Source organism: Chelonia mydas, chromosome 23 (assembly GCF_015237465.2).
Source record: "Chelonia mydas isolate rCheMyd1 chromosome 23, rCheMyd1.pri.v2, whole genome shotgun sequence".
In the NCBI taxonomy this organism is placed as follows: domain Eukaryota; kingdom Metazoa; phylum Chordata; order Testudines; family Cheloniidae; genus Chelonia; species Chelonia mydas.
Window position 1 is genome coordinate 17406144 of NC_051263.2, and position 27670 is coordinate 17433813.

At 67.1% G+C, this 27670-nt stretch overlaps 2 protein-coding genes and 1 non-coding gene across 3 annotated transcripts; 2 read left to right on the forward strand and 1 right to left on the reverse strand.

The window, feature by feature from the left end:
• The first annotated feature begins 32 nt into the window (after positions 1–32).
• Positions 33–3448, forward strand: LOC119564950. Its single transcript, XR_006287104.1, has 6 exons — positions 33–139; positions 247–390; positions 603–750; positions 2543–2739; positions 2801–2899; positions 3144–3448. It is a non-coding gene; the product is annotated as an uncharacterized LOC119564950 (transcript).
• A 3417-nt stretch (positions 3449–6865) lies between these two features.
• On the forward strand, positions 6866–17522 carry LOC119564903 (excitatory amino acid transporter 2). Its single transcript, XM_037888414.2, has 10 exons — positions 6866–7135; positions 8151–8303; positions 9224–9474; positions 10508–10685; positions 11043–11169; positions 12880–13113; positions 14308–14502; positions 15576–15710; positions 16027–16255; positions 16515–17522. The coding sequence occupies exons 1-10, from the start codon at positions 6886–6888 to the stop codon at positions 16596–16598; spliced, it is 1836 nt and encodes a 611-aa protein (XP_037744342.2). The 5' UTR covers positions 6866–6885; the 3' UTR covers positions 16599–17522.
• Positions 17523–18564: 1042 nt separating this feature from the next.
• On the reverse strand, positions 18565–19715 carry GFY (golgi associated olfactory signaling regulator). The gene is made up of 2 exons (XM_043534296.1): positions 19535–19715; positions 18565–19341 (listed from the first exon to the last, which is right to left on the reverse strand). The coding sequence occupies exons 1-2, from the start codon at positions 19704–19706 to the stop codon at positions 19085–19087; spliced, it is 429 nt and encodes a 142-aa protein (XP_043390231.1). The 5' UTR covers positions 19707–19715; the 3' UTR covers positions 18565–19084.
• Positions 19716–27670: the final 7955 nt, after the last annotated feature.

The following is a 27670-nucleotide window of genomic DNA, read 5'->3' on the forward strand; positions in this document are numbered from 1 at the left end:
GACCTTGGAGCCCTCCATTGCCCCCCCACTAAGCACAGCCCCCCCCCAACTCACCCTCCCCCCCGTGTCTCCTTCTCTCCTTCAGACCCAGCATCTGCTCCACGATTATTCGGTCTCGATGCCGTCGAACCTGGAACCGGTGAGAGAAGGGGGGGCCCCCCCCGATATCCAGAGCCCCCCTCCCCCATCAGCCAAGGCTCCCCCCCATAGTCTCTCTGACCCCCCCTCCCCCCGTTTCTCCCCCAGGACGGCTGGTGCGCGGAGCTGTGGAGGGTCCATTTCCTGGCGGTGGAGCTGGGGCACATGTGGGGGGTCGCGGGCACGGCCCTGCGGCCCCTCGTGGCGAAGGTGGCCCAGCAGGTCGGGTTCGTCGAGGAGTGCGGCATCACCGTGAGCGCCGGGGGGCAGGGGGGCGGGGCCTGCCCCTCTAGGGGGCGCCGGCCCCAGGGCGGGGACTGGCTGGCTGGCGGGGGGTGGGAATGGGGGGCAGGAGTGTGTGTGTTGGTGGGGGGGGGATACAGCTCAGAGTGGTCAAGCTCCAGGGGTTCCCACCCCCCACCAGAGCAGTGACACTCTCCCCTCCCTCCTCCTCTGCCCCCCAGGACCCCACGGGCTGCGTGGGGCAGGAACGCAGCAACGTGTCGCGGATGCTGAGGGCCCTGAACGGCCACATGGCGGCGCTGAAGAGCAAAATGGCGGGGCAGGACCCGGTCGACTTCAGCAACTGCACCCCCGTCCGCTGCCAGCCAGGTACCCCCCCAGAGCCGCCCCCCAGCCCCCCACCCCCGTCCGCTGCCAGCTAGGTACCCCCCCAGAGCCGCCCCCCAGCCCCCCACCCCCGTCCACTGCCAGCCAGGTACCCCCCCAGAGCCGCCCCCCAGCCCCCCACCCCCGTCCACTGCCAGCCAGGTACCCCCCCAGAGCCGCCCCCCAGCCCCCCACCCCCGTCCGCTGCCAGCCAGGTACCCCCCCCAGAGCCGCCCCCCCGACCCCGTCCGCTGCCAGCCAGGTACCACCCCAGAGCCGCCCCCCGTCCGCTGCCAGCCAGGTACCCCCCCAGAGCCTCCCCCCGCAGCCCCCCGACCCCCGTCCGCTGCCAGCCAGGTACCCCCCCAGAGCCGCCCCCCAGCCCCCCACCCCCGTCCGCTGCCAGCCAGGTACCCCCCCAGAGCCAGCCCCCCAGCCCCCCGACTGCTGCCAGCCAGGTACCCCCCCAGAGCCGCCCCCCCGACCCCGTCCGCTGCCAGCCAGGTACCCCCCCAAAGCCGCCCCCCCAGCCCCCCATCCGCTGCCAGCCAGGTACCCCCCCAGAGCCTCCCCCCGCAGCCCCCCGACCCCCGTCTGCTGCCAGCCAGGTACCCCCCCAAAGCCGCCCCCCCAGCCCCCCATCCGCTGCCAGCCAGGTACCCCCCCCAGAGCCAGCCCCCCGACCCCCGTCCACTGCCAGCCAGGTACCCCCCCAGAGCCGCCCCCCCGACCCCCGTCCGCTGCCAGCCAGGTACCCCCCCAGAGCCGACCCCCGATCGCTGCCAGCCAGGTACCCCCCCAGAGCCGCCCCCCCGACCCCCGTCCGCTGCCAGCCAGGTACCCCCCCAGAGCCTCCCCCCGCAGCCCCCCGACCCCCGTCCGCTGCCAGCCAGGTACCCCCCCAGAGCCGCCCCCCAGCCCCCCACCCCCGTCCGCTGCCAGCCAGGTACCCCCCCAGAGCCAGCCCCCCAGCCCCCCGACTGCTGCCAGCCAGTTACCCCCCCAGAGCTGCCCCCCCAGCCCCCCGACCGCTGCCAGCCAGGTACCCCCCCAAAGCCGCCCCCCCAGTCCCCCGACCCCCGTCCGCTGCCAGCCAGGTACCCCCCCAGAGCCGCCCCCCAGCCCCCCGACCCCCGTTCGCTGCCAGCCAGGTACCCCCCCCGAGACCCTCCTGGCACCCTGACCCCCATCCACTGCCAGCTAGGTACCCCCCCAAGCCCCCTAACCCCATCCGCTGCCGGCCAGGTGCCCCCCCCGGACACCCTGACCCCTGTCCGCTGCCGGCCAGGTACTCCCCCAAGCCGCCCCCCCCAGCCCCCTGACCCCATCCGCTGCTGGCCAGGTCCCATCCGTCTGCTGCCAGCCAGGTGCCCCCAGTTCCCCGACCTGCCCCCCCCCACCCCCTCCTGCTCCCCCCAGCCACTGCACCTGCATCTGTTGCCAGCCATCTCCCCCTTGCCCCCCCGGCACCCCAGGGCCCTGGCATCCTCCCCCACACCCCTGTTAAGCCCCCCTACTGACCCCCCGGCTCCCCAGCAACTGCCCCCCCTTCCGCTGCCGTCCAGGTACCTCCCCGGCCCCCTCGACCCCCCCCGGACCTGTATTGGCTGCCAATCTGGCACCTCCTCCACCTCCCTCATTACCTCGTCCCCTTCACTGCCCTCAACCCCCCCTCCCCCCACCACCCCCTGCTCCGCCCTGCCCCCAAACGCAGCCCCCCTCAGACCCCCCTTGCTGGCCCCACAGTGGGGAGTCGCCTCTCCCCTCTCTCCCCACGCTCTCCGTGTCCCCCCAGAAGCCCTGGCCCGGCTGCCTGCGCCGGACGGGCTCCCGCAGCCCGGCTTCTCCAGCCGGAAGCAGCCGGGGACCCAGGCGTCCGGGGCCGGCTCCCTGCACCAGAACCACCTGCCGGTGCTGCTCCTCCTGGTGCCCATCCTGGGGTCTCTGGCCTTCGTCAGCCTGTGGCAGCGTCAGAGGCGGCTCCGCGGCCAGGTAGGGGGGGGAAGGGGGGGGCTCCTGGCGGGAGGGAGGGCAGATCCTGGGACTCCTGCAGCTGCTTCTTCCCTCTCTCCCCCCAGGGGACCCAGGAATCCGAGCGGTCGGACACCTGAACGAGCCGGGTGCAGGAGCTGATAGGAAAGAGATGGCTCAGGTATAACCTTCCCCCCCCTCCCCCCGGCCAACACATGTGGGGTGCGGGCCCTTTCCCGGGGGACAGTCTTGGGAAGGGGAGCGGGGTCTGGTGGTTAGAGCAGGGAGGGCTGGGAGCCAGGACTCCTGGGTTCTCTCCCCTGGCTCAGGCAGGGGACTGGGGTCTAGTGGGAGTGGGCAGGGAGCCAGGACTCCTGGGTTCCGTTTCTCTCTACTCCCTCCCCTTTTTCCCCGTCTCCTCCCAGGACCCCCGGAGCCACGGTTGGTCCCGCCGTTACGGATTCTGGGACGTGGGCGGCCGGGGCCGCCGGAGCCGGACTCTGCTTCCTACACCCCACTCCTGCGAGCCAAGCGGAGGGTGGAATCGGCCACGCCTCCCGGCGGACTGCAGAGCTGAGGCCTGCGGCCGGCCCCCCATGGGCCCCGGTGCCCTCCCCCGCCCCCAGGAGGCGCTGTGCAGCGCCGGCTCGCATCCGGCCCCACAGCCCCCGCTGTCTGGACTTCATTTCTGCAGCGCTGGGGAAGCCGGCAATGGATTTTTCTTCTATACTAAGCCACGTTTCGTAGACCCGCCTCTGGGGCTGGGGGTCTTTTGGGGGGGCTGGGGTCTGCGGGGACAGATGGCCCAGCAGGAAGAGGCAAAAGACCTCCCCCCCGCAACCCCCGACAGGCCCTGAACTGTTATTGGAAACAAATGGATTTTCCTTCGTGCCAAGACGCGGCCCGTCTGGGGTGGAGCGCGGGGGACTGGTTATACGAGGACCCTTCACCTGGGTGGGACCCGGATGCCTGAGTTCCCACCCCAATGCTGGGGGAGGAACACTGTGGCCCAGTGGGAATTATTCACAATATTTTATATCAATACTGTGTCTGCCTCAGTTTCCCCATGTGCTGCGTGGTCACCACGTGGGAGGGGGGTGAAAGAGGCTGTTGTTCGCTGCACAGACCCAGGTGTGACCCGTGAGCCCCCCCACACCTCCATGCCCGGGAAGGGGCCCAGAAAACAATGGCCCTGCTCACTGCCGCTGCGCCCAGACCCCCAACAACCTCCCTGCGCTCCCCCCACTGGCCGAGTCACTCCTGAGCCAGGAGCTGGGGGGCCAAGCTCCCTCTGGGGGGGTCCATCTGCCCCCGGGGCCCATCCTGGGGCACTCGCTGCGGGGGGCTCCCGCCTGACCCAGTGGTGAGGAGGCGCTGCAGGCTCCTGGGAGAGCAGCCCCAAGGGGGCTGCAAGGGCCCCCCTGGGGCTGGGCCAGGCTTGGTAAAAGCACCAGGCCTGTGTGGGTCCGAGACACCCCTCTGGGTTTATACAGGGACCCCTCGAGTCCCATCCATTGGGGTTGGGGGCTGTTTGCTGTCCTTTGGCGTCTGCTGCCCCCTCGTGGCGGATGTGGCTAGTGCACCCCTGAGCCAGGCTAGGGGTCCGATGGGGGATCCCTCCCCTGTACCGGGGGTCTGATCATTGGAGCTGGGTTTATGGGTCTGGGGGTTCTCGGCCCCCCAGATGACACCCCAGAATCAGGGGGGCTCTGATGCCCCCTGAATTTCTCCTGGTCGATTTCACACTGTACCACTTTGTGCTGGAAGGGGAGGCGGGGGGGAGCCAGGACTCCTGGGTTTGCTACCTGGTCCTGGGAGGGGCATGGGGGCTAGTGGTTAGAGCGGGCGGCTGGGAGCCAGGACTCCTGGGTTCTACTTACAGCAAAACACTGCCTCCCAAATCCTCATACCCCCCCATCCCATGACTGACCCCCCCTTCCCTGCGGCCACCTCCCCGTCACCCCACCCCTCCCCCTAATCCTGTTCTCCCCCCATCCTCCCAAGTCCGTTGATTAAACCCAGTCGGGGGGGGGGGGGGGGGCTGGGAGAGCCAGACGGTGCCCCCCCCCATTCTCTCCCCTTCCGTTTAATCCCCCGCTCCGAGTTCTTCCTTGGCTGCTTGACGTCAAGCTGCTGGGGGGCGGGGGGGGGACAGAGGGGGAGCCATACACACCCCCGGCCTCTGCTGGCACCAGTTCCCCCAGCACCTCCGGACCAGACAGGCGCCAGCCCCGGGTAAGGCCTGTCCAGGGGGCTGGAGGGATAGCGGGGAGGGGTATGGGGGGGGGCAGTAGGGTGCATCCTGCCCAAACCCACACACGGCTCCATAGGGGGCGTGCTGGGTGACTTCACCTCCAGCAGGGCGCGTCTGCGGGCCCAGAGCCAGGACGCCTGGGTTCTCTCCCCACCTCTGGGAGGGGAGTGGGGTCTAGTGGTTAGAACAGAGTTTGGTTGGGGGCGGGAGCTGGGAGCCAGGACTCCTGGGTTCTATCACGCACACACGGAGCAGGTCTCTCCCCATCCAGCAGGGGGCACACATACCCACAAGGGGAACTCCTATGTAAAGCAACATCTGGGGCGTTCCCCTCTAGGGGGCGCCGGCTCTCATCCAGCCCTAGGGCAGGGACTGCCTGGCTGAGGGGGTGGGGGGGAATGGGGCACAGGGCCTGTCCCCTCTAGGGGGCGCCTATCCGGCCCCAGGGCAGGGACTGGCTGGCTCAGGGGGGCAGGGAATGGGGCCCGGGGCCTCTCCCCTCTAGGGGGCGCTGGCTCCCATCCAGCCCCAGCATATTCCCACTCTGATAAAATCTTTTTTTTTTTCTTGTGTCCAAGGTCTCCTGCCCCCTGGGGTAGGAGATACCCCCCCCCCGGCCCAGTCACCCTCTCAGGGGGGATTATGTTCCTGCTTCCTCCTGCATGTTATTGTGAAGATGATTTAATGCCACGTGAAAGAAATTGAAAAATCCTCCATGTTAATATGGATTAACGGGGCGGGCGGGGGGCACCCAGCTGCTGTCCAGGCCAGACGGAAACTTAGCGCTCAGAGGGGAAAGTTCTGTGCAAAATAACCCCAGTAATTCCTGCTGGGACCCTGTGAGCCCCCAGACTCCTGGGTTCTCTGCCCGGCTCAGTGAGGGGAGTGGGGTCTCATGAGCAGGGTGGGGGGCTCTGGGAGCCCGGACGCCTGGGTTCTAGCCTTGGCTCTGTCCTAGACTCCCTGTATCTCTCTGGGACTCAGTTTCCTCATCTCTATAATGGGCAAAATAACCTTCCTCAGTCCCTGTGGCGTGGACGCTGCTGCTGCAGTCCAGCAGGGGGCGGTGGTGAGAGAGCACAGCCTGGCTCCAGCCACTGGAGGGGAAAGGCCCCGGGCCCCATTCCCCGCCCCCCTGAAGCAGCCAGTCCTCGCCCTGGGGCCGGATGGCACCCAGCGCCCCCTACAGGGGACAGGCCCCATGCCCCATTCCCCGCCCCCCTGAAGCAGCCAGTCCCTGCCCTGGGGCCGGATGGGAGCCAGCGCCCCCTACAGGGGACAGGCCCCATGCCCCATTCCCCGCCCCCCTGAAGCAGCCAGTCCCCGCCCTGGGCCCGGATGGGAGCCAGCACCCCCTAGAGGGGACAGACTCCATCTCCCACCCCCAGAGTTCAATTCCTGAGGACTCCCTGGCGGCAGAAGCCGGGATTGTGAAGTCATGACCCCATAAAAGAACCCAGGGGCTGTCCCCCTACCCAGGCCAGCAACCCAGGGGTCCTGGTGACGCCCCCACCACAAATTACATCATCCAGCACTTCCTGTCCTAAACACTTATGTGGCTGCCCCTCAGCCCCGGCTCCCCATCCCAGAGGGGCCGCGTCTCAGTGCTGGGCAAGGGGTCCCTTAGTAGCCCCAGATGACAGGATTAGAGAATTCTGTGGGAAACAGGGCATGGGGCGGGGGGCAGGTGTCTGGGAGCCAGGACTCCTGGGTTCTCTCCCCGGCTCTGGGACGGGAGTGGGGTCGAGTGGTGAAAGCAATGGGTGGGCTGGGAGCCGGGACTCCTGGGTTCTCTCCCCAGCTCTGGGAGGGGAGTGGGGTCGAGTGGTGAGAGCAATGGGTGAGCTGGGAACCAGGACTCCTGGGTTCTCTCCCCGGCTCTGCGACGGGAGTGGGGTCGAGTGGTGAAAGCAATGGGTGGGCTGGGAGCCAGGACTCCTGGGTTCTCTCCCCGGCTCAGCGTTCCCTCTCTCTTTGCCTGCAGACCAGGCCTGGGGTTTCTCCTTGCGTCCCCCCCAACCCACACCCCAGCGATGACCCACCACATGGAGTTGGCCATGGGGGAAGAGCCCCACCGCAGCCTGGACCCGCTGCCCAAGCCCTGCCTGGCCAAGCGCTGCGGGTGGCTCACCCGAAACCTGCTGCTAACGCTCACCGTGCTGGGTAGGTGTGAGCCCGGGGGGCGCTGGGGGGCAGGGGTGGAAGGGAACCGGCCCATTCCCACCCCCCCATCCTTGCCCCACATTGATCCATCCTCCACCCCCCTTCTCTATCATTGCACACAAACAGGTGATCAATGGGGGGGCGAGACCAGCAGATGTGACCCCCACACACCCTTCCCAGCCCCACCCCCCGGAGATGGGACATGGGGGGCGGCATGCGATTAACGTCTCATTGTGTCTTTTACGTCACTACCCGGGAGGAAGAAAATTACACATGGGCTAATCCCCCCGCCCGCGGCTGTTGGCCTCACCCCCCCCCCCGCTGCCACCTCCCCCCCCACAGTGGGCGGGTTGACAGATGGGGTCATTGTAAGCCCCAATGCAGCGCTAGGGGGCGCTGTGCTGCCGGGAACAGGGCAGAGGTTCACGAGGGGGAGCCCTCCCCAGAGAGGGGTCCCCATTTACCCAGCCCCTGCACCCCACCCCAGAGCCAGCCGCATCCCTGCTCCGGGTGAGGGGTCCCCGTTTACCCAGCCCCCACGCCCCACCCCAGAGCCAGCCGCATCCCTGCTCCGGGTGAGGGGTCCCCGTTTACCCAGCCCCCGCGCCCCACCCCAGAGCCAGCCGCATCCCTGCTCCGGGTGAGGGGTCACCGTTTACCCAGCCCCCACGCCCCACCCCAGAGCCAGCCGCATCCCTGCTCCGGGTAAGGGGTCACCGTTTACCCAGCCCCCGCGCCCCACCCCAGAGCCAGCCGCATCCCTGCTCCGGGTGAGGGGTCACCGTTTACCCAGCCCCCGCACCCCACCCCAGAGCCAGCCGCATCCCTGCTCCGGGTGAGGGGTCCCTGTATACCCAGCCCCCAAGCCGCACCCCAGAGGCAGCCGCATCCCTGTTCCGGGTGAGGGGTCCCCGTTTACCCAGCCCCCGCACCCCACCCCAGAGGCAGCTGCATCTCGGTGGTGGAGGGGGACCCTGTTGGGGGTTGCGCTGAGGTTCTGTCCCCTCGTCTCTAGGGGTGATTCTGGGAGCCATGTTTGGGGGCCTCCTGCGGCTGCTCCCCCCGCTGGATGAAGACCTGCTGGTCCTTCTCTCCTTCCCGGGAGACATCCTCATGCGGATGCTGAAAATGCTCATCTTGCCCTTGGTCATCTCCAGCCTCATCTCAGGTGAGGGAGGGGAAGGGGGACCTGGGGGCAGGGGCGGCGGCCGGAGTCAAAACCGCCCCACCCCCACTTGAGCTGAATCGCGTTCCCCCCACCCCGGGATTCAAACTCGCAGCCCTTGGAAACAGCACAGGGCTGTGGTACCCAGCCCAGCCACTAGGGGGCGAGGGGGTGGACTGACCACCCACAGGATGCTCTCCTGCACGGAGCAGGGCGGGAGACTCACTATGGGGCACTGTCCCCGTGTACCCATCCCCCGCGCCCCACCCCAGAGCCAGCCGCATCCCAGCACCGGGCGAGGGGTCCCCATGTACCCAGCCCCCACGCCTCACCCCAGAGCCAGCCGCATCTCCATGCTCCACGAGGAGTCCCCATATACCCAGCCCCCACGCCTCACCCCAGAGCCAGCCGCATCCCAGCGCCGGGCGAGGGGTCCCCGTGTACCCAGCCGCCGCACCCCACCCCAGAGCCAGCCGCATCTCCATGCCCCACGAGGGGTCCCCGTATACCCAGACCGTGCGCCTCACCCCAGAGCCAGCCGCATCCCAGCGCCGGGCGAGGGGTCCCCGTGTACCCAGCCCCAATGCCTCATCCCAGAGCCAGTGACATCTCCATGCCCCATGAGGGGTCCCCGTCAACGCAGTCTCCGCACCCCACCCCAGAGGCAGCCGCATCCCACTGCCGGGCGAGGGGTCCCTGTATACCCAGCCCCCACGCGCCCCCCCCCAGAGCCAGACACGTCCCAGTGCTGGTAGAGGGGTCCCCGGATACCCAGCCCCTGCGCCCCACCCCAGAGTCAGCTGCATCCCAGTGTTGGGCGAGGGGTCCCCGTATACCCAGCCCCCACGCGCCCCCCCAGACCCAGACACATCCCAGCATTGGGCGAGGGGTCCCCGTGTAGCTTTCGCTCTGTTCCTGGGCAGGGCTGGCCGGGCTGGATGCCAAGGCGAGCGGGCACATGGGCACCCGGGCCATGGTGTATTACATGTCCACCACGGTGCTGGCCGCCGTGCTGGGCGTGATCCTGGTGCTGTCCATCCACCCGGGCAACCCCAAGCTGAGGACGGCGACGGGCGCGGCGGCGCGGAGGGAGGAGGTCTCCAGCCTGGACGCCTTCCTGGACTTGATCCGGAACCTCTTCCCCGAGAACCTGGTGCAGGCCTGTTTCCAACAGGTAGGGGGCGCTCGCCCCAGGGAGGCAGTGCCCCAGGGCGGCGCTAGGGGGCGCTGGGCTGCAGGGCGCGGGGCCGGGGGGGCTCTGTAGGGGGCGCTCTCTGTCATGGAGTCCCCGGGCGATGCTCTGGATCTGCTCCCCATGAAGCCAGGCAGGACTCTGGGGAGTCTCCTCTCTGGGAGCAGCCTGTCTGCAGGACACACAGCTCCCCCGGCTCCACCTTCCTGGGGCTGAACCCGGAGCCTCCAGCCTCCTCTGCCCCTCCGGGCGCTTCCCACAGCGAGTCCGCTCAGGCGGGGTCCTGGGGAAGCCAGAGGGTCCTGCCCCCCGACTCCGCAGTCAGACGTGATTCTCAGCCAGCCAGTAACACAGAAGGTTTATTAGACGACAGGAACATGGTCTAACACAGAGCTTGTAGGTGCAGAGAACCGGACCCCTCAGCTGGGTCCATTTTGGGGGGCAGTGAGCCAGACAACCACGTCTGCCCTTCACTCCATGTCTCCAGCCAGCCCCAAACTGAAACTCCCTCCAGCCCCTCCTCCTCTGGGCTTTGTCCCTTTCCCGGGCCAGGAGGTCACCTGATTCCTTTGTTCTCCAACCCTTTAGCTCTCACCTGGCAGGGGGAAGGGCCCAGGCCATCAGTGGCCAGGAAACAGGGTGTCGGCCCTTCTCTGTGTCCAGACCCCTGCACACACCTGCCCTCTAGGGCTCTGCAAGGATCATACACCCTTATCCCACCCCCTAGAGACTTAAGAACTGCCTAGGGGAAACTGAGGCACCCCCACACTGTTCAGAGGAAACATTAAGAACAGTCCCACTTCGTCACACTCTCCAGGCAGTCAGTGCCCCAGGACAGCATTAGGGGACACTGGGCTGTGGGGCCGGGGGGACTCCGTAGGGGGCGCTCTCCCCAGGCAGTCAGTGCCCCAGGGCGGCGCTAGGGGGCGCTGGGCTGCAGGGTGTGGGGCCGGGGGGGCTCCGTAGGCGGCGCTCTCCCCTCTCAGTCCGTGCTGAGCCTGGTTCCCCTGCCCAGGTCCAGACGGTCTCCCAGAAGGTCCCGGTCCCGCCCCAGGTGGTGCGGCAGGAGAACGTCACCCGGCTCCTCCCGGGGAACCTGTCCCTGCTCAACGCCACCGTCACGGAGATCAGCCTGGGGCCCAGCACCGCCACCCACAAACAGCTGGAGTTCAAGGCCGGCATGAACGTGCTGGGTACGTCCCCGGTGGGCCACTGCTGGGAGGAAGCTCGCAGCAACCGACGTGCCCACCTGAGGGCACTGCTGGGGGGAAGCTCGCAGTGCTGGGGCACTGCTGAGGGGAAGGTCACAGCAACCGGCGTGCCCACATGAGGGCACTGCTGGGGGGAAGCTCGCAGCAACCGGCGTGCCCACCTGACAGCACTGCTGGGGAAAGCTCGCAGCACTGGGGCACTGCTGGTGGGAAGCTCGCAGCAACCAGCATGCCCACCTGAGGGCACTACTAGGGGGAAGCTCGCAGCACTGGGACACTGCTGCAGGGAAGCTCGCAGCCCACCACGGCCCTGACACTCCCCCCGCTCCCTCTCCACAGGGCTGATCGGGTTCTTCATCGCCTTTGGGGTGGCCATGGGGCAGATGGGGGAACAGGCCAAGCCCATGGCCGACTTCTTCAACATCCTCAACGAGATCATCATGCAGCTGGTCTCCATGATCATGTGGTATGGGGGGGTGGGGAACCAGGGGGCTGGGGGGTATGATGGGGGGCAGGGGGAGTTCGGGGAGGTGGGGTTATGATGGGGGGCAGGGGGTAGCCTGGGGGTGGGGGTATGCTGAGGAAGGCCTGGGCGGGTGTTACAATCTCATCCCCCACCCCTCTCTTTAGCTGACCTGGGGAGGGTCTCCCCAGGACACCCGTTCACTGCCCCCCCCACTATCTCCCCCCAGCCTCCCCCAGCCCCTCCCCTCACAGTCTCCCTTCCTCATGGTCCCCCTGCCCCCGGTCTCCCTTACATCCCCTCCTCCTCTCAGCCCCACGGTCTCCCCTCAGCCCCCCATCTCATAGTCTCCCTCCCTCGCTGTCCCCTTCACCCCCTCATCTGCCCCCTGCTCCACCCCACACAGTGTCCCCCGCTCCCCCTCACTGTTCCCTCCAGCCCCACCCCTCCCCTCACGGTCTCCCCTAGCGCCCCTCATGGTCTGTCTCCCTCCCCTCACAATCCCCCCCGGCCCCGCCCCACCCCTCACAGTCTCTCCTTGGCCCCTCCCCTCATGGTCTCCCCCTGCCGGCTCCGCTCCTCAAGGTCTCCCATAGCCCCCCTCATGGTCTGGCTCCCTTCTGTCACGGTCTCCCCCCCGGCCCTGCCCCACCTCTCACGGTCTCTCCCCAGCTCCGCCCCACTCTTCACAGTCTCCTCCTGCTGGCTCCACCCCTCACGGCCTCCCCCAGTGCCCCTCATGGTCTCCCCTTGGCCCCGCCCCTCACGGTCCCCCCCGCCCCACCCCTCACGGTCTCCCCTGGCCTCGCCCTTCACAGTCCCCCAGACCCGCCCCTCATGGTCTGTCCCCCTCCCCTCACGGTCTTGCCCAGGCCCCACCCCTCGTGGTCTCCCCCAGCCCCTCCCCTCGTGGTCTCCCCTTGGCCCCGCCCCTCATGGTCTCCCCTTGGCCCCGCCCCTCACGGTCTCCCCTGGCCTCGCCCTTCACAGTCCCCCAGACCCGCCCCTCACGGTCTCCCCGCTGGCCCCGCCCCTCATGGTCTCCCCCTGGCCCCACCCCTCATGGTCTCCCCACTGGCCCCGCCCCTCATGGTGTCCCCCTGGCTCCGCCCCTCACAGTCTCCCCCAGCACCCCTCATGGTCTGTCCCCCTCCCCTCACGGTCTTGCCCCGGCCCCACCCCTCGTGGTCTCCCCTGGCCTCGCCCTTCATGGTCCCCCCCAGCCCCGCCCCTTACGGTCTCCCCGCTGGCCCCGCCCCTCATGGTCTCCCCACTGGCCCTGCCCCTCATGGTCTCCCCTGGCCCTGCCCTTCACGGTCCCTCCCGGCCCCGCCCCTCACAGTCTCCCCGGCCCCGCCCCTCATGGTCTCCCCGCTGGCCCTGCCCCTCACGGTCTGCCCTTGGCCCCGCCCCTCACGGTCCCCCTGCTGGCCCTGCCCATCACGGTCCCCCCCCGCCCCTCAGGGTCCCCCCCAGCCCTTCCTGTCATGGTCTCCCCCCCCATCCCGCCCCACACGGTCTCTCTTTGGCCCCGCCCCGCACAGTCTCCCCTTGGCCCCGCCCCACAGGGTCCCCCTCAGCTCCGCCCCTCACAGTCTCCCCAGTCCCGCCCCTCACGGTCCCCCCCGGCCCCGCCCCTCACGGTCTCCCCTTGGCCCCGCCCCTCACGGTCCCCCCCGGCCCCGCCCCTCACGGTCTCCCCGGCTCCCCCAGGTACTCGCCCTTCGGCATCGCCTCGCTGATCTGCGGGAAGCTGGCCGGGCTGCAGGACCTGGAGCTGGTGGCCCGGCAGCTGGGCATGTACATGGTGACGGTGGCCCTGGGCCTGCTGCTGCACGGGGCCCTCGTCCTGCCCCTCATCTTCTTCGGGGTCACGCGCCAGAACCCCTTCGCCTTCTACGCCGGCATCTTCCAGGCCTGGCTCACCGCCCTGGGCACCGCCTCCAGGTGGGGGGCACCGACCGGGGGCCCTGGGGGCTCCGTGTGGCTCACTCCCGGTCGGGGGCCAGAGGGGTTTTGGGGGGGTGGTTGAAGGGGATCAGTGGGGTGTCAGGGACTATTGGGGGATCTGGGGTATGGGGGAGTCAGGGACTATGGGGCTCCGTGTGTGTCTCACCCCCAGTGCGGGGCCAGGGGGTTTCGGGGGGAGTTGGGGGCTCCATGTGTCTCCCCCCAGCACGGGGCCGGGGGGTCTATGAGGGATGCTGGGGCATGTCAGGGGGTGCTATGGGGGGTGTGTCGGGAGTTATAGGGGGTGCTGGGGGGTTTCAGGGGGGCTATGGGGGTTTTGGGGTTATGGGGGGTGCTGGGCGGTTTTGGGGGGCTATGGGGGTGTCAGGGGGCTATGGGGGTGTTGGGGTTATGGCGGGTGTTGGGGGGCTATAGGGGTTTTGGGATTATGGGAGGTGCTGGGTGGGTTTGGAGGAGTCATGGGGGGTCTCAGGGGGCTATGGGGGTGTCGGGGGTTATAGGGGGGTGCTGGTGGGTGTCAGGGGGACTATGGGGGTGTCGGGGAGCTATGGGAGTGTGGGGTTATGGGGGGGTGCTGGGGGTGTCGGGGGCTATGGGGGTTTTGAGGTTATGGGGGGTGCTGGGCGGTTTTGTGGGGGCTATGGGGGTGTCAGGGGGGCTATGGGGGTATCGGGGTTCTGGGGGGTTCTGGGGGGTGTCAGGGGGGCTATGGCGGTGTCGGGGTTATGGGGGTGCTGGGGGGTGTCAGGGGGCTATGGGGGGTGTCGGGGTTATGCGGGGGTGCTGGGGGGTGTCAGGGGGTTATGGGGGTTTTGAGGTTATGGGGGCGCTGGGCGGTTTTGTGGGGGTTTTGGGGGGTGTCAGGGGGTCTATGGGGGTGTCGGGGTTATAGGGGGGCGCTGGGGGGTGTCAGGGGGCTATGGGGGTTTGGGGGTTATGGGGGTGCTGGGCAGTTTTGGGGGGGGCTATGGGGTGTCAGGGGGCTATGGCGGTGTCGGGGTTATGGGGGGTGCTGGGGGGTGTCAGGGGGCTATGGCGATGTTGGGGTTATGGGGGTGCTGGGGGGTGTCAGGGGCGCTATGGGGGGTGTCGGGGTTATGAGAGGTGCTGGGGGTGTCGGGGGGCTCTGGGATGTCGGGGCTATCGGGGGCGCCGTGTGTCTCCCCCCAGCGCGGGGACGCTGCCCGTGACGTTCCGGTGCCTGGAGGAGAACCTGGGGGTCGATCGACGCGTCACCCGCCTGGTGCTGCCCATCGGCGCCACCGTCAACATGGACGGGACGGCTCTGTACGAGGCCGTGGCCGCCGTCTTCATCGCCCAGATGAACGGCATCGCCCTGGACGGGGGGCAGATCGCCACCATCAGGTGAGCCCCACGGCCCCGGCTTCCTGCCCCCCCGACCCGCAGCTTCCCGCCCCCCTGGGCTCCCAGCCCCCCGGCTTCCTGCACCCCCCGGCCCCAGCTTCCTGCACCCCCCGGCCCCAGCTTCCTGGCCCCCCGGCCCCGGCTTCCTGCACCCCAGGGCTCCCAGCCCCCCAGCTTCCCAGCCCCCTGGCCCCAGCTTCCTGGCCCCCCGGCCCCGGCTTCCTGAACCCCAGGGCTCCCAGCCCCCCAACTTCCCAGCCCCCTGGCCCCAGCTTCCTGGCCCCCAGGCCTCCCAGCCCCAGCTTCCTGTCCCCCCTGGGCTCCCAGCTTCCCGGCCTCCCAGCCCTCCGAGCCCCCAGCCCCCCCCCAGTCCTCTGAGCCCCCCAGCTTCTTCCTCCCCTGGTCCCCGAGCTCCTGGGCCCCTGGGCCTCCAGCCCCACACCCCCAAATCCCTGAACTCCTGGGCCCCCGGGCTTTCAGCCCCCCAGACAGGGTTGCCACCTTCCCGGTTTGGCTGGGAATCTCCTGGAATCGGGCCGGGTCTCCCGGCAGCTACTGACGCCAAACCCGGAGATGGGTGGCGACGTGGGGCTAAGGCAGCCCCCTGCCTACCACTGCCCCACACCGTCCCTTCGCGCTCTGCCCCCGCCCCCAGTGCCGACTCCGCAGCTCCCATTGGCCGGGAAGTGCGGCCAATGGGAGCAGCAGGGGGCGGTGCCTGCAGGTGCACCCTCCTGCACCCCAGCCCAGTGAAAGTGAGGGAGGGTGGGGGAGAGCGAGCCATGGAGGGATGGGGGGAGGGGGCGGGGCCGCTGAGAAGGGGTGGGGCAGGGGCGGGGCCGCTGGGAAGGGGCGGGGCAGGGGCGGGGCCTCATGGCAGGGGCGGGGCCAGGGTGTTTGGGTTTGTGTGGTTAGACCCTTGGCAACTCTATCCCCAGACCCCCAGCCCTCGAACTCCTGGGCCCCTGGCCCCCCAGCCCCTGGCCTGGGGCCGGAGGGGAGCCAGCGCCCTGCGCAGGAGAAGGGTCCCCTGCCCCCTGCGTTGACCCCCTGGCCCCCTCTCTGCCCCCCAGCATGACGGCCACCCTGGCCAGCGTGGGGGCGGCCAGTATCCCCAGCGCCGGCCTGGTCACCATGCTGCTCATCCTGACCGCCGTGGGGCTCCCCACGCAGGACATCAGCCTGCTCATCGCTGTGGACTGGCTGCTGTGAGTGCCGGGGGGGGGGGGGTCAGGGGGCGGGGCTGGGGGAAGGGAGGGGCGGGGCAGAGGGGGCAGGGTGGAGAGGGGTGGGGAGGCTGAGGCAGGAGGGGGCTAGAGGGCAGGGAGGGGAGAGGAGGGATGGGGAGAGGTTAGGGGGCAGGAGTGGGCAAGAGGGGAGAGGAGGGAGTTAGGGGGCGGGGGGGCAGGAGGGATGTGGTGCGGGTTAGGGGGCAGGAGGAATGGGGAGGGGGCTATGGGGCAGGGAGGGGGGGTCACCCCTTGTTGGTGCCCCCCAGTGCTGAGCCCCAGCCCTGCCCCCCAGGGACCGCCTGCGCACCTCCATCAACGTGGTGGGGGACTCGTTTGGGGCGGGGATCGTTTATCACCTGTCCCGGGCCGAGCTGGCCGCCGTCGACGCCCGGGCCAAGGGGCACCCGCCTGAGCCCCCCAGCCCCAAGCTCCCGCCGCTGCCCAACCACCAGGGGCCCCCCGAGGGCGCCGGGGCGGGGTACACAGCGCTGCCCGCCGCCGACAGCGAGGAGGAGGAGCAGGTGAGGCCAGCGTGCTGCGAGCTTCCCCGCAACAGTGCCCCCGGTGCAGCAAGCTTCCCTGTGACAGTGCCCCTGCCGCGGCGAGCTTCTCCACGACAGTGTCCCCGACGCTGCGAGCTTCCCCGCGACAGTGTCCCCGACGCTGCGAGCTTCCCCGCGACAGTGCCCCCGACGCTGCGAGCTTCCCCGCGACAGTGCCCCAGCGCTGCGAGCTTCCCCGCGACAGTGCCCTGGGTAATTTGGTTCCTGTCCCGAGCAGGCGGAGACGCCGTCGTGGGAGCCGGGGGCCGAGGCCGAGGGGTCGCCGGGCAGCGACCAGGAGGAGAAGGAAGAGGAGGAATAACCAGGCCCCGGCCCAGAGCAGCTGCCACCAATGAGGGGGGGGGATTAATTCTCTGTATTCAGTTCTGCCCCAAATGACTGGGTGGGGGCCCCCTGCGTCCCCCCAGCCATGCTCTGTACCCAGCCCCTGCCCCACCCCAGAGGGGCCCGTCCCAGTGCCAGGAGAGGGGTTCCCAGATGCCCACCCCCCCCGAGGGGTCCATCCCAGGACCAGGAGAGGGGGTCCCCGGATACCTGCCCCCCCCCGCATATTGTGGATACAGGGCTTGTGGGGGGGTTGCAGCTCCTTCTGTTGACCCCCCCCACTGGCATCCACCCCCCTACCCACAGGCCCCTGGCCCCCCACCTCTGCCTGCCCTGCTGGGGAATGGGTACATCCAAAGGGGTGGCGCGCAAGAAAGGGGGGGCAGCTCTTGATCGCCACCCCCGAGCAGGGGCCTGTCCGTCCAGCCCCATTCACCCCCCCATCTGTCTGTCCAGCTCCATGACCCTGTCTGTCTGTCCAGCCCCATGCACACACACCCCCCCACCCCGTCTATCTGGGGTTTCACTGAGCCCCACCCAGCCCGTGGGTCGTGCCCCCAGCTCATTCCCCAGCAGGAAAATTCCCGGTCTCCCCCCCCGCCAGCTATCGGTTTTCCCTCCCATACTGCCCCCCCTTTACACAGGCTCCCCAAAGGCCCAGGTGCCCCCCCTACTCTGGCCTTCTCCCCACCCCGGCCCCTCTATTCCGAACTCTCCCCCCACCCCAGTCTCAGCCATCAGGGGTGCCCGGACTATGCCCCCCCTCACTCCTGGGGGGGGCCCTGTTTGACTCATATCTCCATCGGGCCCCATGGTTCTGCCCCGCTGAGTTCTGACCCCCGCCCCAACATCAACCCAGCAACACTGGGCGGGGGGACCTCAGGGTTTGTAATAAACTAAAACCTGCCGCCAGCTTTGGGCTTGGCCCTGTTCCACGCTGGGGGGGGAATCGTGGGGCGGGGCCTCTCCCAGCGGACGCCTGATCTTTGCCCCCCTCCCAGCTTCTCAGACGGGGCATGGACGGCGCAGGCTCTCGGCAGAGCCAGGCAGCCGGTGTCACAGGGTCCCCGGGCGCTGCCCTGGATCTGCTCCCCCCGCAGCCAGGCAGGACCCTGGGGAGTCTCCTCTCCGGGAGCAGCCTGTCTGCAGGACACACAGCTCCCCCGGCTCCACCTTCCTGGGGCTGACCCCCGAGCCTCCAGCTTCCCCTGCCCCTCCGGGTGCTTCCCCCAGCGAGTCCGCCCAGGCGGGGTCCTGGGGGGGGCCAGAGGGTCCTGCCCCCCGACTCCGCAGTCAGACGTGACTCTCAGCCTGCCGGTAACACAGAAGGTTTATTAGACGACAGGGACATGGTCTAACACAGAGCTTGTAGGTGCAGAGAACTGGACCCCTCAGCTGGGTCCATTTTGGGGGGCAGGGAGCCAGACAACCCCGTCTGCCCTTCACTCCATGTCCCCAGCCAGCCCCAAACTGAAACTCCCTCCAGCCCCTCCTCCTCTGGGCTTTTTCCCTTTCCCAGGCCAGGAGGGCACCTGATTCCCTTGTTCTCCAGCCCTTTAGCTCTCACCTTGAGCAGGGTGGGGGGGATGGTGGGGGGGAAGGGCCCAGGCCATCAGTGGCCAGGAAACAGGGTGTCGGCCATTCTCTGTGTCCAGCCCCCTGCACACACCTGCCCTCTAGGGCTCTGCAAGGATCATACACCCTTACCCCACCCCCTAGAGACTTAAGAACTGCCTAGGGGAAACTGAGGCAGCCCTACACTATTCAGAGGAAACATTAAGAACAGTCCCGCTTCGTCACACGGTGCTCTGGCAGGGACACCCGGGGAGGCTCCCCCCCAGCGCCGGGCGCAGGCTCTCGGCAGACCCAGGCAGCGGTGCTCTGGCAGGGACACCCGGGGCAGCTCCCCCCAGTGATGGTGGAAGGAGGCAGCAGCCGCTGGGGTGGAGCTGAGGTGCTGGGCAGATGTTAGCAGCTGCTGCAGGGTCGGGGGCGGGGTGAAATGGGATAATGAGCCCCCAGGCCGTCAGCCGGCCAAATCTCAGTGTTGGGCTGGTGCGGGGGGCCCAGGGCTGGGCTAGCAGGGGCTGCGTGTCGGGAGTGAGGGGCACCGGCAGAGCGGGTTTGTTTTTGTAGGGTCTCCCTCATTTCCTGACCAGCAAAGGAGGCCGGGCAGGCGGGTTGGGGGGTGGGAACCCCATTTATTTAAACTCACAAGCCACATTAGATCTAAGAGCAACTGAAGAGCCGAACCCCAGAACGTCCTGACGGCCGGGGGGGGGGGGCAGCCCCCCCCCCAGTCCCTTGGGGAGGCAGATCCAGACCCTCCTTGGGTCAGAAATAACCCAGCCTGTGGGGGAGGGGCATGTGTGCTCCCACCATGGCAGGACAGAGAGGAGTGGAGACTAGTAGTTAGAGCTGGGAGCGGGGGAGCCAGGACGCCTGGGTTCTATTGTGGGGGTCTCAAAGGAAGTTCCCAGTGGGGAGGTTAGCCGGGGACAGACACTCCAGCCTTGGGGGGCTCGACTTGGGCTGTTCGGAGCCGATAGGCCCTGGAGTCTTGTCCCCAGGGGGTGTCTGTGGGGCAGGGAGGGGGGGCTGCGGTGGGGGGCAGGGCCAGGGCGGGGCCTGAGCTGGCTGCAGGGGGGCCGGGAACTTGTTGTCGTCCATCTCGTAAAGGAACCAATCGTACGAACCCTTGGGGCTGTCCAGGTTCAGAGCTGGAGGAAGGAGACACGAATCAAGGATGGAACCCAGGAGTCCTGGCTCCCAGCCGCCCCGTGACCCCACTCCCCTCCCAGAGCCAGGGACAGAACCCAGGAGTCCTGGCTCCCAGCCCCCACCCCCAAACCAGGAGGCCCTGCTCCCCTTCCAGAGCCGGGGAGAGAACCCAGGAGTCCGGGCCCCACTCACCGAGGTCCTCAAGGGACCCGTCCTGCAGGCGCTGGTGCGCGAAGGGCGACCCCTTGGCCCCCCGGCGGTAGGCGCAGTAGATCCCAGAGAAGAGGCAGAGAAGGAGGCCGGAGGCCGCGAGGAAAAGGCCCATGGCCTGGCCCCCCCCCGGCCCGGCCCCCCCCGGCCCCATGGTGCTCGTCAGGCCGGCCTGTGCGGGGAGGAGAGAGCGCTGGGACGGGACCCAGGCATCCGGCTCGCCCGCCCCTCCCACTCTGCTTCTGCACCCCCAGCCCCCCTGGACCCCCTCGCCCAGTACTGCCCCAGTCACTCTGCACTATGCCAATGCATTGACCCCCTTTCTGCCCCCCACAGCTCCCCTTCTGCACCCCGCCTGCCCCATGCACCCCCCTCTGCCCCCCACAGCTCCCCACCTGCCCCACGCACCCCCTCTCTGCCCCCACAGCTCCCCCATCTTCCCCCCACCTGCCCCACGCACCCCCTTTCTGCCCCCCACAGCTCCCCTTCTGCACCCCATCTGCCCCATGCACCCCCTCTCTACCCTCACAGCTCCCCCATCTTCCCCCCACCTGCCCCACGCACCCCCTTTCTGCCCCCCACAGCTCCCCTTCTGCACCCTGCCTGCCCCATGCATCCCCTCTCTGCCCCCCACAGCTCCCCACCTGCCCCACGCACCCCCTCTTTGCCCCCACAGCTCCCCCATCTTTCCATCTGCCCCATGCACCCCCTCTCTGCCCCCCACAGCTCCCATCAGCCCCCCACTCTGTGTACCCCCTTTCTGCCCCCCACAGCTCCCCCACATGCCCCCCATCTGCCCCATGCACCCCCTCTCTACCCTCACAGCTCCCCCATCTTCCCCCCACCTGCCCCATGCACCCCCTCTCTGCCCCCCACAGCTCCCCATCTGCCCCCCACCTGCCCCATGCACCCCCTCTCTGCCCCCACAGCTCCCATCTGCCCCCTGCCCTGTGCACCCCCTTTCTGCCCCCACTTCCCCATGCACCCCACCTCTGCACCCCCACACTCTCCTTGTACAGCCTGTCCTCCTGCACCCCCATACCTCCCTCTGCACCCCCCCCTTTTATGCCCCTAAGCACACCGCCCACCTGCACACTCCTTCCTCGCCCCCAAATGCACCCCCCCTTGCTGCCCCACCCTAACCCCCAACTCCTTCCCCATGCACCCCCATTCCCCGCCCCCCTCTGCCCCCCCCGTACGCCCTCTTTACCTCTTCGCTCCACCCGTTCCACCAGCAGAACCATCTTGACCCCCCCGCGCCCCGGCGCCCCCTGCCGGCCCGAATCTCCTGCCGCAGTCCCGGGGGTCCTCCGGGGGGCGCCGTCACCTGGGATCCCCCGGCCCAGTGTGGCCGTAGGGTGGGCCAGGCTGCTGGGGGGCAGGGAGGGGCTGGGGGGAGCAGAGCGCGGCCCCGTGGGGCCAGGGGAGGGGGGGGCAATGGGGGACTCGGGGGACCATCCGGTGTCAGGAGAGGGGGGAGGGGAGAGGGGCTCCCTGCTAGCCAGGGCGGAAGGGGGGGACCAAGGGGCAGGGGGGGACGGGGGCTGGGGGGCCCCGGCAGCGAGACAAGCCCTGAGGGCCAGCAGGGCGGCCGGCAACAGCTGAGAGCCCCGGGGCAGCATCGCTTGGTGCTGGGGGGATCTCCGGGAACCGGCACCTGCGAGGGGTGAGAAGGGGTTAAACTCGGGGGTTGGCCCCCCGTCCCGCGCCCCAGAGCCCAGCGCCCCCTGCCCTGCACCCCAGCGCCCCCTGCCGGCCCCCCGCCCCTCGCCCCAGAGCCCAGAGCCCCCTGCTGGCCCCCCTGCCCTGCACCCCAGCGCCCCCTGCCGGCCCCCCCCGCTCCGCGCCCCAGTGCCCCCTGCCAGCCCCGCGCCCCGCACCCCAGAGCCCAGCGCCCCCTGCCGGCCCCCAGCCCCGCACCCCAGAGCCCAGCGCCCCCTGCCGGCCCCCCCGCCCCGCACCCCAGGGCCCCCTGCCAGCCCCTTGCTTACCCCTAACGCCCCCTAGCGCCATCCTGGGGTGTCGGCACCAGCCCTGCGAGCCCCGTGCCCCGGTGGGATGGGGACGATGCAGGCGTAACCATAGCTATGGCAGGGCCCCCCCGGGACTCCCCCCCTCCCGCTCCTGGTTACCAGACTCCGTTGTTGGCAACGTCTCCCCGGGGGCTGGGGTGGTACCTGCCACCCCAGAGCAAACAAACCCTCTTCCCGACCCCGGGCGCTAGGGGGCGCTGGGCTGTGGGGGGGGGCGCTCAGCAGGGGGCGCTGGGGTGGGGGGTGCAGGGTGGGGGGCCAGCAGGGGGTGCTCTCCCCCAGCACACAGGGCTGCCCCAACAGCCCAATTTAACCCCCAAATTTGGGGTACCTACCCCCCCTTTCCCCTTATCAACACCCCCAGGGCGGACTGGCACATTGCCCCTTTAAATACAAAAGGGGGGGGGGTAACAGCTGGCCGTCAAAAGGCTGCGGGGGACACTGGGGATTTAAAGGGGTTCACCCCCCCTTCTCCCTTCCACCCAGGGCCTGACCCCTCTATGCTAGACTGGAGGCCAAAAAATAAAGCCCTGTCCCTTTAAATTCCCTTGGACAAAAATAATGGGGGGGTGGATTTAAAGGGGCAAACACCTCCCTAAAACCCACCCACCAGATCCCTGCTCTCTAGGGTTGGGCCCCAGCTCAGCTGAAATTGGGCGTTGTCCCTTTAAATACCTGGGGGGGGAGCTGGCCTTGGGCGGGAGGGGGGGAGAGCTTATAAACAGCTCCAGACCCTTTGATGTATAAAGGGGTACAGCCGGCCTCCGAAAACAGGGCACTGTCCCTTTAATTACCTGGGGGTGGGGAGAAATCAGCCCTCCCCCCAGATATCTAAGGGGTGCACCCCTCCCCCCCCGAACAGATTCACCCCCCATAGAAATCAGGGAACTGGCCTTTTAAATACTTGAGGGCAAAAATGTGGGGGGGTCCCCTGTCCAGCCCCCCCACCCCAGCCAGGACCCCCCAGGGCAGCCCACACGGGGGGGGCGCTTCCTGTTACCCCGTGTCTGACTCACCTGGGTGGGGGCAGAGAGCAGGGGAAACTCCAGCTGGTGCTGGGAGGGAGAGATGCACAATGAGCCAGGACGGGGGGTGGGGGCAGCTCCTCCCTAGCAGCCCCCCCTGGGATATGGGGGGGGGATGACGCATGTGCCCCCAGTGGGGACGGGTGCTGGTAACAACTCAGCAATAACAGCTGTGGCTCGGATTCGCCTTCTGGGGGGGGTGGGGACGGATGACTTTGACCTGGGGGGGGGTGCTGCAGGGCGCAGGTGGGGACACTGCCCCCCCCAACCCCGCGTAAGCCCTCCCAGCAGCTGTCCCGAGCTCCCACATGGGACCAAACCCCGCAAAACCCTTCACAGGCCAGGCCAGCCCCCCGAGATCCCCAAAGGGCACGAGCAACCTCAGGTGGGCAAGGGGTAGCCAGCACCGCCCAACCCCCTCCCCCAGCAGGGCTAGCTGAGCTGCAAATAGAACCCAGGAGTCCTGGCTCCCAGCCCCCCGCTCCAGCCACTAGACCCCCCTCCCCTCTCCAAGCCAGGGAGAGAACCCAGGAGTCCTGGCTCCCAGCCTCCCGCACCAGCCACTAGACCCCACTCCCCTCCTCTCCCTGAGCCAGGGAGAGAACCCAGGAGTCCTGGCTCCCAGCCCCCGGCTCCAGCCACTAGTCTCCCCTCCCCTCCCCGAGCCAGGGAGAGAACCCAGGAGTCCTGGCTCCCGGCTGCCTGCTAGACCCTGTGTCCCAGACCACCTTTTCACCCAGCTCCGTACAGCCCCTGGGAGAAGCCTCCATCCATGCAATGCCTTCTTGGGGGGCTGCTCGGTCTTGGGGGTCCAGCCCTGGGCCCCACCACCTCCCGGGGCCACAGCTCCGAGCCCCCAGCTCCTGGCTCTGCCCTGGGGGGTCCCCTCGCTCTGGCCCTTCATGCAGATGCAGCCAATCAGGGCTCTGGGGTAGCCAGACTCCCCTAGGGGCTCGCTGGCCCGGGCAAGGAGCCTTCTTGGCTGTGGCCTTCCTGGGTCTCTGGGAGCATCCAGCACCCCTGTCCTCACCGTGCGCGTCCTGCAGGGGGGTTGCCGAGAAGGGACCCCTGGGGAAGCCCGAGGGGCCCCACCCCACAGCCAGCCGGGACTCCAGCCAGCGGGTAATGCAGCAGGGTTAATCGCCGACAGGAACACAGCATAGGGCAGAGCTGGGGAGCACCGAGATCAGGGACTGCCAGCAAGGTGGGGGGGATGCCCAGGCCTAGTGCCCCCCAACCAAGTCCCAAACAGGAGACTGCCCAGTTCCGGCTGCCTGGCCCCAGACAAGCCTGTCGCCCCTTCTCTGGCCTGTGTCTCTTTCCCGGGGCAGCAGGTCACTGCTCTGCACCGACCCCTCCGGCGGGCTCCTTCCAGACGATGGGCGCGGCCACCAGGCACCAGCGTGTCGGCCGGTCTGTGTGCCCAGGCAGGCCGGCGGGAGTATCCCCCCTGCCCTCTAGGGGTGGCCGCAACGCTCACACCCCCTGCTCCCACCACCTCCCTACTTGAATAACGCACAGGAGAAACCGAGGCACACACAGAGTATTGAGAGAAAACATCAAGAACACGCCCACTTCGCCACACCGGGCAAACGGGTAGAAACGATGGCAAAGAACAGAATCGTTAGACACGGAGATAAACACGCCTTGTTGAGGGAGAGTCAACACGGCTTTTGGAAAGGAAAATCACGCCTCGCCGCTCTATTAGACTTCCTCAAGGGGGTCGACACACGTGGGCAAGGGGGAACCAGAGTCCTTAGACTTTCACAAAGCCTGTGACAAGGTCCCTCACCCAAGGCTTGTCCACAAACTACGCTGTCATGGGATAAGGGGGAAGGGCCGTCACAGATCAGTAACTGGGGAAAGACAGGTTTCAGAGCAACAGCCGTGTTAATCTGTATTCGCAAAAAGAAAAGGAGGACTTGTGGCACCTTAGAGACTAACCAATTTATTTGAGCACAAGCTTTCGTGAGCTACAGCTCATTTCATCGGATGCATACCGTGGAAAGAATAGAAGATCTTATTATATACACACAAAAAGCTGGAAATGGCCCACCTTGATTATCATACACAATGTAAGGAGAGTGGTCACTTTGGATAAGCTATTACCAGCAGGAGAGTGAGTTTGTGGGGGGCGGGGGGGGGGGTGAGAAAACCTGGATTTGTGCTGGAAATGGCCCAACTTGATTATCATACACAATGTAAGGAGAGTGGTCACTTTAGATAAGCTATTACCAGCAGGAGAGTGGGGTGGGAGGAGGTATTTTTTCATGCTTTTTGTGTGTATATAATAAGATCTTCTACACACTTTCCACAGTATGCATCCGATGAAGTGAGCTGTAGCTCACGAAAGCTCATGCTCAAATAAATTGGTTAGTCTCTAAGGTGCCACAAGTCCTCCTGTTCTTTTTGGGGAAAGACAGGCAATAAAGGGGAGGAATAAAGGGTCAGTTTTCAGACTGGAGACAGGGGACTAGTGGGGTCCCCCGGAGGTCTGCACGGGGCCCAGCACTTCTCAACGTGGGCATAAGCCAGCTGGGAAAGGGGAACCAGGGAGGCGGCCGAGTTTGCAGAGACACAAATGACTCGAGTCAGTTAAGCGCAGAGCGTTACAAAGGGGCCACACAGACCCGGGGGGGACCGGGCCTCGAAACGGCAGGTGAAACTCCACATAACGCCCGCCGGGAAACATGGGTCCCGTTCGACCTGATGGGGGCTTGGGACAAAGGAGGACTTTTGCAGAAGGTTTGGTCTCACTACGGTTAGTAGGGGGCTTATGCCGGCACCCACTCGCTTCCCTGGTCCTTCTCGCATGACCTGAGAGCAGGAACACCCCAAGGGCGACGGTGCAAACAATGGGATGGTTGTTGGGGTGAACTTCCAGCAAGCAAGGATTCCAGCGTCCTTCCTCAGTGTCCCACTTCCCAGCTCTGACGCCACAGAGCCTGGCCTGTGCCCCGGTTCCCATCCGCCCCCCCATTCCCACCCCCACTTCCTGATTGACTGCAGACTACACAGTAAAACTTGAGTTCTGCTTAGCTTTACCATAACCCATCATTTTACTGAAATGTAACTAACCATCCTAACATGATTATCTGACCAATGATGTCCCTCTGCCTTAATTCGTTTACACCCGGCAAAAATTAATTCTACAGCAGACAAACAATTAGAGACCCAGACAGAGATTAGACAAGCCATACGAAAGAGGGGACGACCGCGAGAGAGCAACCCAGAAGTGAGGATTTCACACCCCAGCTATTGAGAGGCGAGTTCTTGCCAGACAGGACCCTCTCCAACGACGTTTCCTTTTCCATCCTCGTCCCATCTCTGGAGGCGACGGGCATGATCGGGACAGGATCCTCCTCCTAACAGCCCAACGGCCCCTGCTGCTTAGCCAGAGGCCTTAGCCTAAGATCAGGGCCTCAGCCGGTCAGCCTGAGAAAAGGCCCCGTGAGCAGGCAAACTGCGATGTTGATTCTGTCTTTTATACGTCTAGAACCAGCGAAGTGATAAGAACACACCTACGTTCTTAGAGTCTCGGCCTTTGCAGACAGGCCTGAAGAGCAATATCCTAACACCAGTATGTGCCTCAGTTTCCCCACATGCTGCGTGGTCACATAGTGGGGGAGGAAGAGACTGTTTGCTCATTGCACAGACCCAGGTGTGACCCACAGCAGCTGGCTAGGGCCAGGCCCCCAATTCCCATGCCCAGGGAGGGGCCTAGAAGACAATGGTCCAACCCACTGCCCAGCCCATTGGCACCCAGCAGCTAACACCCCATGGGTGCCCCCAGGCAGGGAGCCAGCCAGGTGCAAGCAGCTGGAGGACAAAGGGCTGGGAGGGGGCAGGGGGTTGCTCCGTGTGGGCCTGCTGGGGGCACTAGGAATAAGGAGTGGGGTGGGGGGGGCCCGCTCTGGGCTCAGGCCCAACCCAGCAGGCCTTGGCTGTAATTTCTGTTCCCAGCACTAACCCAGGACTCTCCGCCCTGCACTCAGACCCCCAACAACCCCCTCCCCACCCCGCTTGCCAAGTCACTCCCAAGCCCAAAGCTCCCTGTGGGGCGGGGTCCATCTGCCCCCAGGGCACTCGCTGCAGGGGGCTCCCGGCCTGACCCCGGGGGGGCGAGAAGAGCTGCAGGTTCAGAGAGTAAGTCCCAGGGGGCAGGGAGCCAAGGGGCTCACCCCAGTGAGAGCGACCCCGAAGGGGCTGGGCGAGAGCTCCGGGCCTGTGGATCGAGCTGGGTCTGAATTCGCTGTTCCCACTCGCACAAGAGATCTCAGAGTCCCGGTGGACACTTCTCAGGAAACCTGCCCCCCAGGAGCTAAGCGGATGCAGGACCCCTAGGAAAGGGAGAGGAACCGGGCAAGATCCTCACAGCGGTCGGTAAATCCAAACACCCCCCAGCCCCAGAACGGCGCGGGCAGCTCTTGGCACAGGCTGACGGCCGTGATCTGGTAAAAAGCGGGAAAGGTGCAGAGATGGGCCACAAAAATGGTACGGAAAAATGGAACAGCTTGGATAGGAGACATTAACACCAGGGATTGTTCAGCTTGGGAAAGAGGACGGGGCCGGGGGGGGGGTACGATCGAGGTCTATACGATCAGGACTGGTGTGTGGAGAAGGGTTATCCCCCCCCTTCACGTGACACAAGAACCCGCGGTCACACCCTGAAATTAATGGGCAGCAGGTTTAAAAAAAAACAAACAAACAGGTGAAAGTATTTCTTCACCCAATGCCCTGTCAACCTGGGGAACTCCCTGCCAGGGGATGTTGTGAAGGCCCAAAGTAGAACAGGGTTCAGAAGAGAATGAGGGAAGTTCATCGTGGGTCAGTCCATCCGTGGCTATTAGCCAGGCTGGGCCAGGAGCCAGCCCCATGCTCTGGGTGTCCCTGAGCCGCTGACTGGCAGAAGCTGGGAGTGGGGGATGGATCACTCGATGATTGCCCCGAACCGGGCACCCCACAGGAGCCTGGGGGCCAGACAGCCCGTGGGGCCGGCCCAGCACGGCCGTTCTCCTGCTCCTTTCGCGGCCCGCTGGACAGACAGACAGACTCCGGGA